This window comes from Protopterus annectens, chromosome 3.part1, assembly GCF_019279795.1.
Source record: "Protopterus annectens isolate FY-2018-M chromosome 3.part1, PAN1.0, whole genome shotgun sequence".
In the NCBI taxonomy this organism is placed as follows: domain Eukaryota; kingdom Metazoa; phylum Chordata; order Ceratodontiformes; family Protopteridae; genus Protopterus; species Protopterus annectens.
The window spans coordinates 162,209,392-162,223,284 of NC_056732.1; the positions used below are offsets into that span (position 1 = coordinate 162,209,392).

The following is a 13,893-nucleotide window of genomic DNA, read 5'->3' on the forward strand; positions in this document are numbered from 1 at the left end:
GAGTACAGTGAGCATTATACTGTTTTACCCCGACTCATATAAATGCAACATCTTTGTACTATTCTATTAATAGTAAACAGTCAAGCTGAAACCTTTAGTTTTAAGAGTAGACATGCATGTAGCTAAATAGGGGAGGGTCCTTGCCCGTAATATAACGGAAATGCTTCTAGCCTCTTGGATTCCAGAGGGTTAATGGTTAGCAGGCCTTGGGGATAAGACCACCTAAAATAAATATAGGTTTTAAAGAGAGAGACTTCAGTATTGCAAGTATACTACTCATAGGAGTCTCTCATGTAAATCTAATGTTCATTTAAATTTGTAACAACATTCCCTTTGAACTGCAGACGGAAACAAAGCATAATAGTTACCCAGGAAGGAGACCTTCTACAGAGCAACAAACTAAAGATGTGTGTGTGTTTTTTTTGTTGGGGGAGGGGCTGCTAGACATTTTGATATGACTATGGTTTGTTGAACTGCATCACCATCATGGCTTATTCCTCAGTAAGGTCCTCTCCTCAATCCCTCCAGGCTGAGGTCACCAGCTGAGATGTACTGGCGACTAAGAAGTGCAGGATATCAGTGAGCCAGCAAGCCCTCACTGTTATGCAGAGAAGCTTTTGGCTTGGTATGTTGCTGTTAAGTCCTATTCCCTATATGCTTGTGCTACTGTGACAAACCACATTGTGCCTTGCAGCATAGTCTCAGGTGTGCCCCCCCCCCCCCCCCCCAAATCAAAGATGATACTTAAATTTTGTCTGCTCATCTAGCTTAGTTGGTATTTGCAGCTCTGGTCTCCACCAGTGAGCATATCAGTCTATTCCTCTCCCTGAAGACAGATGAGCAGGCAAAGCCTCTAAAAATTACTCCCTTCCCCCCCGACAGCTTTTTTTGCAAGTACCTAGGCTATTGAACCCAGGTTACCTGGATTTATATTCAACATCAGCAAGCAGTTTAAAAGTCTTCTGTGACCATTTTTCAGTAGTCCAGAAAGAGTCTGTGGGTCAGTTTGGCAGCCATATGTTTTGATTGCGTGCTCTGATTCTGTACAATTGGACATTTCAGCTATTGGAGAAAAGGACCACATTATAATTGCTTCCTTATTCCTCTCTTGTATGTTCTGTTCATCACCTGGAACATTTCTTAGACGTACGTATCTGCTGAAATCTCCAAAGCTGCCATCAAGCCATAGGCTTCTTTTTGTAGTGGATGTTTTTATTCTAGTTTTTTTTTCCCCTAACTTCTAAGAAGTCCAGGGCTGCAAGACTGAGCACCTTTCTCCAGCACTTGAATCGATGGTCAGTGCAAGAACTTCTAGATGGCTGTGGTTCAGGTCCTGCTTCCCCTGTTAGAGGAAGATACAGTGGATATAAAAAGTTTACACACCCCTGTTAAAACGCCAGGTTTTATGAGAGCACAATAAATCATTTCAAAACTTTTCCCACCTTTAATGTGACCTATAACCTGTACAATTCAATTGAAAAACAAATCTGTCAGGGGAAAAAATATAAAAAATAAACGTACAATAAGCTGGTTACATAAGTGTGCACACCCTTAAATTAATACTTTGTTGAAGCACCTTTTGATTTAATTACAGCATTCAGTCTTCTTGGGTAGGAGTCTATCAGCATGGCACATATTGACTTGGCAAGATTTGTCCACTCTTCCTTGCAAAAGCACTCCAAATCTGTCAGATTGCGAGGGCATCTCCTGTGCACAGCCCTCTTCAGGTCACCCCACAGATTTTCTATTGGATTTAGGTCTGGGCTCTGGCTGGGTCATTCCAAAACTTTAATTTTCTTATGGTGAAGCAATTCTTTTGTTGAGTTGGATGTATGCCTGGGGTCATTGTCGTGTTGAAAGGTGAAATTCCTCTTCATCTTCAGCTTTCCAGCAGATGCCTGAAGGTTTTGGGCCAAACATGACTGGTATTTGGAACTCTTTATAATTCTCTCCACCTTGACTAAAGCCCCAGTTCCAGCTGAAGAAAAGCAACCCCAAAGCATGATACTGCCACCATGCTTCACTGTGGGGATAGTGTTCTTTTGGTGTTGAGAAGTGTTGTTTTTGCGCCAAACGTAACTTTTGGAATTGTGGCCAAAAAGTTCAACCTTGGTCTCTTCAGACCATAACACATTTTCCCCACATGCTTTTGAGAGACTTGATGTATTGTTTTGCAAATTTTAGTCGGGTCTGGATGTTTTTCTGTGTAAGAAAAGGCTTCCGTCTTGCAACCCTACCCCATAGCACAGACATATGGAGAATACGGGAGATTGTTGTCACATGTAGTACACAACCAGTACTTGCCAAAAATTCCTGCAGCTCCTTCAGTGTTGCTGTAGGTCTCTTGGTAGCCTCCCTGACAAGTTTTCATCTTGTCTTTTCATCAAGTTTAGAGAGACGTCCAATTCTTTGCAATGTCACTGTTGTCCCATATTTTCTCCAGTTTTTGATTGGTCTATATTATAAGCGCGAACGCTTAGGTTGTCGAATACAGCATGATCGACACCTATTAAGCGAATGCACAATTCACTGAAACCTCAAAATGCGGAAATACACATCACCAAATTGTTTTGTTTGGCCAACACCGTTCCACCCAGTGATGAAAATAAAACATACTTCCCACTACACTGCTCGCTACATACTACCCACCCAAACAAAATAAATAAACCACATACATACACTAACCTAAATCCTATTTCTAGCCCTTACATTACTATCTATGCACTTACCTTAGCATGCACCCTAACCCTAAGGTCCATAACTATCGCACACTTACCTTACGGAGCTATACCGCAGAAGGGCCAACTATGCCGAATCGGGATTTCAAATTTCGTGGTTTCCGGCATACTAGCAGTTTGCTTAATAGGCGTCGATCATGCCGTATTCGACAACCTAAGCTTTCGCGCTTGCAATATAGACCCTTTTTGATGACTGCCTTCACTGTATTCCATGGTATATCCAATGCTGTAGAAATTTTTTTGTACCCTTTTCCTGACTGATACCTTTCAACAATGAGATACCTTTAATGCTTTGCAAGCTCTGTGAGAACCATGGCTTTTACTGTAGCAGGTAACTGAGTAAATGTTAGGAAGTTCGTACTAGGACAGCTGAACTTTATTTGGGGTTAATCGGAGTCTCATTAATTGATGGCAGGTGTGTACCCAAAAAGACTGAATGCTGTAATTAAATCAAAAGGTGCTATATTTTCCTCCCTAACAGATTTCTTTGTTTTTCAATTGAATTGTACAGGTTATAAGTCACATTAAAGGTGGGAAAAGTTTTGAAATGATTTATTGTGGTCTCATTTTTTGTATCAGAAAAACCTGGCATTTTAACAGGGATGTGTAAACTTTTTATATCCACTGTATGGGATTCTTTGTATGTCTTAATTTATAAACCAACAGAATGGGCAGCAAACAAGCAGAAGAAGCACGATATGAAGTTGTAAACGCAAGTAATAAGCGATGGTGCACAGAATGAAATAAATAAAACTTTTATTTTAAACAAAGATTCAGGGCTTTCATCCCTGAATACATGGGATAACTTCTGAACCTAACAAATGCTTTTGATGTCACTTCCTTTTATTTGATAAAACAGTCATTAAAAAAAGGTAAATGAATTCAGTCAATACCAATCATAAGCTTAAAGGTATAGCTCTCTAAAAACATATGGTCCGAAGCATGTCCGAAGGATACAAACGAAGTTAAAAACATAAGTAGTAAAATACAAGTATCAAACATGAACTCAATGTGAACATTTTTTAAACTTTTTTTCACTCAAAACACTTTTTTTTCCAAATATTAATTCAAAGCTTAGCAGCTTTCAATTTCAAAACTGGTTTAATAGAAACAAATTCATTGAGCCCTGGGTGGCAGCTGGCATTGATTTTCAACTGTCATAATAGTTCCTGATACTTGAGTGTTAATTCCCTTTCATCTCCCCTTTGATCTGGTATAAATTTACTGTAATGGCAAATTTTAATTTTTCACAAGCATCACATAGTACAGAATGCTTATGTAAAGCATTATTTGTGTTGCAAGTATGAATATCATACAAATGCTCATAAATTCTTCTTTGAGATCTCCATCTTTCCAGTGTAAAAAGAGGGACGTTGTATGCTCTTCGCTATATATACCACTGCTCTTGCAGAACAGTCCCCCCTAAACAACTTTAGACTTGCTTCGATACATCATCCTCCATAATATATAAACCTTGGCTATAAGTTCCACATTTTCCTAGTTCAAGATTTTATACACAAACTTGGATTCACCACCCACAGCCCTAAATATGGTGTCATTAGTCCTAAAGGTAGCCCAATTCTTGGCTACTGTATCCTGGATGAACCCATATTGCTGGTTGTAATGCAGTACAGGTGCTGTCTCAGCGATGGTATCAACTCTTAATTGCCCTTCCTTTTTCCAGACCCACACTTAATAAAGGTTTATAATGGGTACCCCACTGAAATAGGACCGGATTGATTATCTTCTCTACTATGTCCTTTGGGTAGCCCCTGTCAGAAAACATACCCTTTAAGAGCTCAATTTCTTTAGTCAGTACTTCATAGTTCTCTTAGCCACCCTTATAACCTGACCTTTTGTACTAGGCTTTTCTTTTGTGATAAAGGGTGGGAAGTAGAAAAGTGTAAGTAGTTATTACTAAATGCGGGCTTTCTAAAAATACTGGATGCAAAACCTGATTTTGTTTTTGCAAGTAGTAGTGTCAAAGTAATGCACTATTTTCTGGTCATATTGCTAGGTAAATCTCAAAAATCCGGTCGTTCAGTTTAAATATTGTAAAAAAAAATCTTCTATGGAGCTTTCCTGACCATTCCAGAGGATAAAAATGTTATCCAAAAAGCGTAGATATAGTTTACATGATCTAAAATACTCCTGCAGATATGTGCCTTTTCCCATCCACACAACACTAAGTTGGCATATACTGGGGCACACACAACCCCCATGGCTACACCTTTGGTTTGTTTGAAGATTCCACCCTCAAAATAAATTGTCGCTATCCAAAAATCAAATCCGTGGTATTGACCATTAGGCTAATATCATTCGTCCCCAAAAAAATCACAACTAATGAATCCTTTGTTAAAAAATTCTAAACTTTCCTCTCTAGAGATGCAGGAAAACCAGTAAAAACAGTACCACGTCTGTTGTACAGAATCCTATATTACTGTCCCATAAATCCTGTTTTAAATGACCAAGAAGGTCCCAAGAGTCCTTCAGCAGGTAAGTGAATTTTTCAAAAATAGGTTTAAGTTTCGCTCACCCTCGCTCATTACTTGTTTACAAACTTGTATCTTACTCTTTCTGCTCATTTGCTGTCTGCAGTATTGGTTTGAATTTTGGTTACAGGCATTATATTCCAGTATTCTTTTTGGATGATGTCTTAACTTCAACACTTTACTGGTAGGATTCTCATCTTTTTATTTAATCACCGGATGTTAAGCACCAATTACGGAATTCCTTGAAGGACTGTTTCTTCTAATCTGTGTTTATGGAGGGTTGCTTACAACCCATTGAAACTACTGCATGTCTTGTGTGGCCATGTACATGCTTGCAAAACAGAAGATTTAAATGTTTTCATCTCTGAAGCTCTTTGTATGTGGAATTGCTTTGTGTGTGTTGCATAAACTACTAATAAGCAGATAGTAAAATATAGACATTAAGTGATTCTTCAGATAACAAGCTGCCATCAATTTTAACTGTGTGGAGACCAGCTGCAACAAGATGGATTGGGATTCAAAGATTGTGGTAGTAGTGTGAGCTGCTAAAAACAGAAACACTGAGCTGAGAATAGTTAAAAACAGAAAAAGCCTTCACATTTTTATACACTTTTAACATAAATTGGTAGCTGACATATCTGTGATGTCCAGGTCAACAAAGAAGAGAAAACTTGAAGTAAAAGGGGAAAACAAATGCGAAAACTCTGAAGGGGACATAAAGTAGTGTGTAAAAAAAAAAACAGATGGTAATGGCAGCTGAAAGCGAAAATTCCTCGGTTACAAAAAGAGAGAGAGATTGGCCAAATGAATTCTGAGATTGACAGGGTAAGTGGCTCACTGTTTAAATGCATAGAAACAGATAACAGAAGTTTGCTAGAAATACATGTTTTAACCAGGCATTCAGAGGAAATAACTGGGGTTTAAACTGCTGAAAAGGAGTTGAAAGTAAAAATCAGAGAAACAGCAACTGCTGAGGTATGGGCAAGTGGCACAGAAGCTGGCTGAACTTATGTCATGTAGAGACAACTTGAGGTTTACAGGAATAATCGAACAAATGATAGGGAAGGACTGTAAAGACTTCATGATAAAATGCCTTAGGACAAGAACTTGGACTTTGTGTTACTGGCATTAAAACAGAAAAGAGCAGTTAATATTCCTAACTTGACATTAACAGAGTGATTAGATATGCAAAAATATGGAAAAAGAAATTAGGTAGGTTACTGAGGATAATAAAAGAGGAATAGTACAATGTGGAAAAGGTAACACTAAGCAAAGTACAAGGTGGTTTGGGACAACCAGATTTGGAGGCATACTATAATGCTGTCAGCTTGGGACTTGGAGTGCATTCCTATATTGATTTATATAATAGGCATAGTGCCTGACGATGCAACTATGGGGGTCATAGGGGAGCATTTAGGCAGATTTAGGAAAGGAATATAAAGAACACTATGTATAGCCATAGACTTTGGAAAAATAAAATATATCAGTAGGGCATATTATATATAGTACTAAGAAAGTCGCAGAAGAAAATGTAATGGATATTTGAAGTAGAACAAAGAGCCAAAATTGTGGGAACAGATAATTAAAGGGATGAGGTAATAAAATGGGATGAAGGCAGATAAACTGAGTTTTTGACTTTGATTAACTTGCATTTGCAGGTGTAATAGTAGAGTTGAAGTTAGATATGTGGAAACTGGATAATAAATTTATTAAACCATAAATAGATTTTATACTCGAGGCTAGAACAAAAATGGCAGTGTGGAAGAGAGTAAGAAAAAAAATATATATATATATATATATATATATATATATATATATATATATATATATATAAAGCAATATTAGACTTGAGAACACAGTGCAGTATAAAATTAAAAACAGTAAGGAGTGAATGATTAAGAAGAGATATTAGAGATGATCAGTGGAGGGAAGTATGTCTTATCTCTAGGTATGCAGCTTAAACAAGAAAATTGAGAAATATTTTCATGGGAATATTTGCACACAGCTTTCTTTACCCAAAGAGACTCCACAAAATGTTGCCACAGACAAGGAGCATGTGCTGGAGATATAATGGCTGAGAAAAAGGTTCTTCGGAGCCTATATTTTGGAAATGTATGGAAGTGTATCAGTCAAAAAAGGAAGAGAAGAATATGCTAAGTATTATATTTGGAAGAGATTTAACCTCTGTATAGAGATGATGATCATTAGATCACTACTGTGGTAATGCTAACTGATAGGACATATCCTGCCAGAGAATATTGTGTCTGGCCAGACTGCAGAGGCTTGGGCACACCTTCCTCTCTTCTTGCATGCCTGAGTTAAGATCTATGCACAAGAGTACATGCTGGTACTTAAGGGATGTACATACATGAAAATCCTCAGGACTTTCATGCTGCCAGTCCGTAATGCAAGACTCCATCTGAGTCACGGTCTGTCAGCTGTACAGAAAGTTTCAACTATTTTCACTGAGGACAACTAAGTACCCCACTGAGACTCTTCTGTTCTTGATTTCTTTTGTATTTGAAGTGCATATTTTCATACCACCTCAACATATTCATAGGTAGTTATTAGGCTTGCAGTCCAGGGACCATTGAGAAATCCAACCCGAATTCCCAGTTGCAGTAAGCACAGTCTGATTAAGTCACTTGCTGAATGTCACACAGTAGACGGATCGGGGTTGAAGGAGTCAAACCCTTTACCACATGAAGTACAGCTCACAGCCTTAATCCCCTGCACTGTCTAAAAAGAGGAAATCTGACTGTGGTCAGCAGGTCTCTTATAAGGATAGGAATACCAATTGTCATCTTTGTCTTGGATCTGACCATAATACTAGAGTGTCCACTGTTTGTCAAACCTTTGTGCATAAGATTCCAAGAAGCCATTTTGTCATAAATGCACTTAGAAAACAAGTGACTACAAACTGTCATGTGTGCTCTGAGTCCGCTTCTTCTGATGTTCCTGTATAGCTGAAAAATAAGAGGAGGAAGACAAAGATGTTAATGCTGTTTTCTGCAGGATGGTTTCAGACATTTCTTTTAATAAAACTGCAGACCGACCAATATTTGGGCCTCTTCCCACTATTGAGACCCCCTTTGGAGGGCCAGTAAGACACCGGCGACTAACAAATCTCTTCCAACTGATCAAACAGTAGACAAAGCTGCAAAAGGAGAGCCTAGTCCTGTTACTTCAGAAGAACTGGATGTATTCCTCAGATTATATTTAATGACAGCATTCTGTGTATCTTCATGAAAGTGCATTCAAAGGCTGCCCCTTCACATATAATTTTTTGGATACTTCAAAGAAAAGAAGACAAATTAACAGAAATATCTCCTGTTATCCCTGTCCAAATCCAAACAGAAGTTGTTTAACTTTTCACAGTGAGTTTTCAAAGCCCTTATGTTTGAAGCCTCCCTAGTTTCAGTTGTCTGCCCCTTCTACTGTGCAAAAAATGGAAGGAGGACACTTTTGAGGAAGATTCTTCTTCAAAATTTGATTCTGAGCCTCTGGATTAGTCCTCCCAAATGAATTCTCCCCTGGACTCTGAGTGAGAAGTTGATGATACTTTGTCTTCGGACTTCACCACAGGGAGGACTGTCTTAATGATACCATCAATAAAATGATGCAGCACTTTCACTGGAAAAGGAAACAAGTTTCAGAATCTCAGAAGAGAGAGAACTTACTACACATGAAAGTTCCCAATCCTCTGATGTTCCCCTTGTCTTTGAGGCTTTGGAATTTACCTTTTTATCTGCTTGTTTGGCCTCAGAATCTCTGCCTCCTGCCCCTGGAAAAGCAGATGGGTATTATAAAATCCCTGAAAGCCACAAATACTTGTATAAGAATCCTTCTGACCCAGCAGCTATTTCCATTTAGTCATATAAAGCTTCTAACCTTTTCCTTCCACCAGTGCCTTATGAAAGAAGGAGCAGCAGGACTGTGGACAGGTATGGAAAGAAAGTATGTACTAGTTTCATCTTGGCTTTCCCATGCCAGACCCACATGATTAGGTACACACTTTTTTGGCAGTATGTTTAAATTCCTGACACTGACACTAGATCTTATTTGCAAAATGTTTTCCTCTACCAATCAGTTGGCACATCATTCCATCAAGTGTGGATGTGATGCTGCTGATGGCTCCTCCAGAGCAGCTGCTACAAGATCAGAGTGTTTTAATGGTTTCATGTCTGTTGTTTACCTGAAGATTTTAAGGCTAAAAAGTTTGAGGCTCTTGTAGATTGACAACTTGTTTGGATCTTCTTCTCATGAAATTATCAGTTTGGAGGAAAGCTGGGAGTAATGGAAGGGCTCAAGTAGCTTTTTCTTTCCCCTGTTTCAGAGTTTCAAATAAACAACCCTTTTATTTCACAAAGCCAAAAGTTTTCTCATCAAAAAGGTAAAACATCTTTGAAGAAAAGATGGCAGGGCAACCCTAAATTTGATTTCAAACGGTCCAAAGGATCCTTCACAGAAGAGGTTCTAATTTCTATCCAACCCCCCCCCCACCACCACCACCACCACCACCACCCTCAGCCTTCCCGCTATCAACCTCTCAAGCAAACTTTCTTTGCCTTCTCCTTTTGAGGACAAAAACAACTGACTCGTTTGTCGTCATCAGAATTGGGTATAGACTTCATTGTATCCCCCCAAAAAAGAAAACTTTTGGAATTCAATTCCCCTCAGACCAACAGCATCTGTTCTTCCAAATCATTTTCAACTGCTTCCATCAGGGGGTATTAGGACCTATCCCGCACCACCTAAGAGGAAGAACATTCTTTTCTAGGATTTTCTTTGTTTCAAGAAACAAATAGATTTTAAGACCTTTTTTTGACTTATTTAGTTTGAACACATTGTATTAACTCAACAAGAAAAGAAAACAATGACGTTTGCCAGAGGATTGGACCCAGGAGCCCCTGAATTCTGTGTGATTGTAATCCCCAGACAAGGGAATCACCACCATGGTGGTTTCCTAGTTGAAAGGAAAAATAACCATTACTTGTGAAGAACTGGATACCTAACTGTCCAAAGACACACTGTTGATCCAGTGGCAGTGGCAGGTGTTTGGAATTCAGGAGGTCCTGGGTTCAGTTACCAGATAAGGGTCAGCATTTTCTTTTCCTTTTCAGTTAACATAGTATAATGCTAGGGTAATCATTTGTTCTGAATTTTACTTAAATGTGTTTATTTTCTGTGTGTCTAGCTTACATTTTAGGGGGGTAACTGTCATTCCACTTCCACTTGACATGTCTGAAGTGTTCCATTTTCATGCAGCTGTGTTAGTGTGTTATATATAGAAAGGAGCTGAAGTTGGCTTGTAATAATCCGTAATTTTGCATTGATACTGAGGTTCTGCTTAACTTGTAGATACATGACATATGCATTTTCGCTTCCTTTTAGGTGCTAGTATTTGATTTTGGAAGTGAAGTATATGTTTGGCATGGCAAGGAAGTAACATTAGCACAGAGGAAAGTAGCATTTCAGCTGGCAAAACATTTATGGAATGGAACCTTTGACTACATGAACTGTGACATCAACCCGTTAGACCCTGGAGAGTGTAATCCCCTCATTCCAAGGTAAGAAGACTGGAATTCCCATTTAACTCAATGACTTCCATTGAGAAGGTTTTGCATCCTACATCATCTGAGAAAGTAATTTGTTTTATGCAATGACCAATAATTTAATGCTGTTTACTTTTTTTCTAGTTCATTTTTATGCTGAACTTCTGACCTATAATGATCATTTATAAAAAGCAGTCTATAAGAGTATAAAACTAATGCAGTCTAGTGGAAATATTAACAGTTGTGTAGTTATATTGGTTTTAGCTACATTCATAAAGAAAAACATAGTGGTAGAAGGAAAACTGGAGTGTGGGCAATTTGGTGTAGGTGTCAAAACTGTGATGTAATGGGACAACCTGTTAATGACTACCCAGAGAGGAAGGGACATTTGGCTGTCTGTAGGGATGCAAAAGTGGTAAAACAAGGCAGACACCAGCACATGATAAATGTCAGTGCAAAGTAGCTGCTGAGTACAATTGCCATATAGACTGTGGGAATGTGATGGATATGTAGCAGACATGTTGCCAGAAACTGGAACTGGCGGGAGGATACTTACTGATGAAGCAGAAAGGTATAGGGTGAATCCCATGAGCCGGACAGAAGGACATATTGTCGCCATGGTAGTGTCAAAGGAAGAGGTGTGAGTGCTGGATGAGAATAAGCAGTAGAGGAGATATTACTGAATATGGTGACTTCATAGCTTACTAAAGCAATTGATCTTTGCTGTTCTTGAGATGGGAGGTGGGAATCTATAGACGAAAGTGTTAACACAGGAAGCAGTAGTTTGTCTTACAAAATGTGGAAGCACATTATTAGGAGAATTACAGCTGTAGTATGAGTATGGAAATTTAGTTGCTAGTTTTAATTTAGTTTTATTTTGTTACATCTAGTATAGGCAGCAATGTGTGGCACTTCTGCCAAACTAAACACATGTAAAGTAGTGGAAGGAAACTACTCTGTACCTAGGCAGAATATTCCATAAAATATGAAGTGTTAGATGAACAAATTTGGAAATTCTCAGTAATGGTGTTTTTTTTTTTTTTTGAAAATGTATTTAATTTCATTGCCATTTTTTTGCATGATTCATATTCATCTGTTTGAAGTTTAGTTTTTTCTGCTTTTCTTTGCTGTTCAAATCAATCATTTGTTATCAAGTACAGTGTCAACTGCTGCATTGTATATGCCAAGGTTTATTTTAAGGACTGCGTTCTCTCTAGAGAAAGGAACATAAAACCGTTTTGTCAGAGGACTTTGGTTACATGTCTGGTTTGTATTTGGACTGTGCCGTTAAAGTAGGCATAATTCTAGAAAAGATGTAATTAATGCTGGTTCACTCTGCTTTGTATACCTGTCATTCTTTACTGCCAGATGCCTTATCTGTCATACACTTTACATCTTGCTGTAATCTGTCAGCCTTCATCACTATACACTAAAACTTTAAACTCAGTTTTACTTGATGGCTTAAGGAGCCCTTTTTCTTGAAATGAAACCTAGTATTACTGCTTCTGTTTTCTACTGGCTTACTCCTACATACACCAACATTTCCACCCACTAGCAAAAATACTAGATAAAAAAGTAAGTAAATAGGAAATAGTTTCTGGTATTAGTCAGAGATGGCAATCCATGGGCATTTCAGAATCATGATGTGTGAGAGATGTAGCTGAAATTACGAGATACCAGGAGTAAAGAAGTGGAGGTAAAGCTATGTGCCATACTAAATTACTTTTGTTTTGACATGTGCAATGCCCAGAATGCATCCTTTTTTGTGCTGTTAGTTTTGATAATGCTAGTGGTGCTAATAAAAATGAAAAAAAAATGCTATTTCAGTAAGCACTTAGATAAGTAAGTGAAGCTGCAATCACTGTTAAGGAAAAGTAGTTGAGATTTAGGTTATGGTTACTTTTGTTTAGTTAATGTATGTTTGTCTGTATACATTTTACATTTTGTTGAGTTGGTATGTGGGCTGGTCAAACTGCTCTTTTCGGTTAGAACCCAGGCTCCTGCCAGTTAGTGTTGGACATTCATTTACCGTACATCTTTTAACAAGTTTTACAGTAACAACAAGTGTAAATCAATTATTTTCAAAAATGTTTACAGTAGGAAACAAAAAAATGACCTTTGTATATATTTTACATGTGAAACTACAGTGCAATAAATTTGCTAGTTTACCTGACATACTGATAAAAATTATTAGGTAAATACAAGTAAACTAAGCAGGCCTCTAATGAGGAATAAATAACTTGAATAAAGGAAGAAAATGCAACTAAATAAGCCCACTTAGAAGTATTCATGGAGTTGTTTAGAAGTGACAACTGTGAAAGTGGACTAATTAACAAAGATTCGTTTTAGTCACTTCCTACACTAGGGACACATTAAGAACAGTTACATGGGCGAGTAAAATTCAGCAGTTGCAGATACAAACATAATTATGCTAATTGTACATGGACAAACTGCTGACAAGGAAGTTCACCTGGGATAAATATGCATATAACATATGCAAGTAGTTAATGTGTTTTAACGTAGTAGAAAAGTGCAGAAAGTTAACCAGAGACTTCATGTAACAAGGAAGCTCACATAAAGTAATTTAGTATTATATCTGTTCATTATTTCTGCATACTGGCTTAAAATGTAACCATTTTATATCATACACTGTTCCATTCCTGTAAGTATTCATCCTGTTTTTTGAGAGAAGTGGCAGTTTTTGCATGCACTGCACATACAGTCTCCTCCTTTTACTCCATCAATGCCCAGTGCTTGCCTACCAGTTGCTGTAAAATACCTGTTGTAACACGCGATGACAGTTTTCATTCTGACAAGGTCCGTATAGTTGGCCATTATTTATTCCTGAACAGTGCCCAGTTTAAATTAAATATTTAGTTTCTGTTATGAGTGTGCTTTAAATTTAAGTGGGAATTGCTTATTGGAAAACAATGACTTCAGTCCTTAAAATCTTTTGCTTTTTGTTTTATTACCAATTTGAGGAACCTAGGGTTGCATATTATTATTTTATGAAAATAGTCTCTCTAACCAATATTCACAAAGGATTTACATTTGCCTTCATATTTGTCTGGGTAAATTATGTTAGTATTATCTGAGGAGGGTCCCACA

General features: G+C 37.9%; 1 protein-coding gene across 9 annotated transcripts in view; it reads left to right on the forward strand.

Annotated features, from left to right (window-relative positions):
• The window catches only part of SVIL (supervillin), a gene marked incomplete in the record, with an annotated part of 2,930,183 nt that overhangs the window by 2,450,039 nt on the left and 466,251 nt on the right, over nucleotides 1–13,893 (forward strand). For all 9 annotated transcript variants that reach the window (XM_044066681.1, XM_044066680.1, XM_044066686.1 and 6 more), the window contains 1 exon segment: nucleotides 10,625–10,800. In XM_044066681.1, coding sequence (XP_043922616.1) covers nucleotides 10,625–10,800 — 176 coding nt within the window.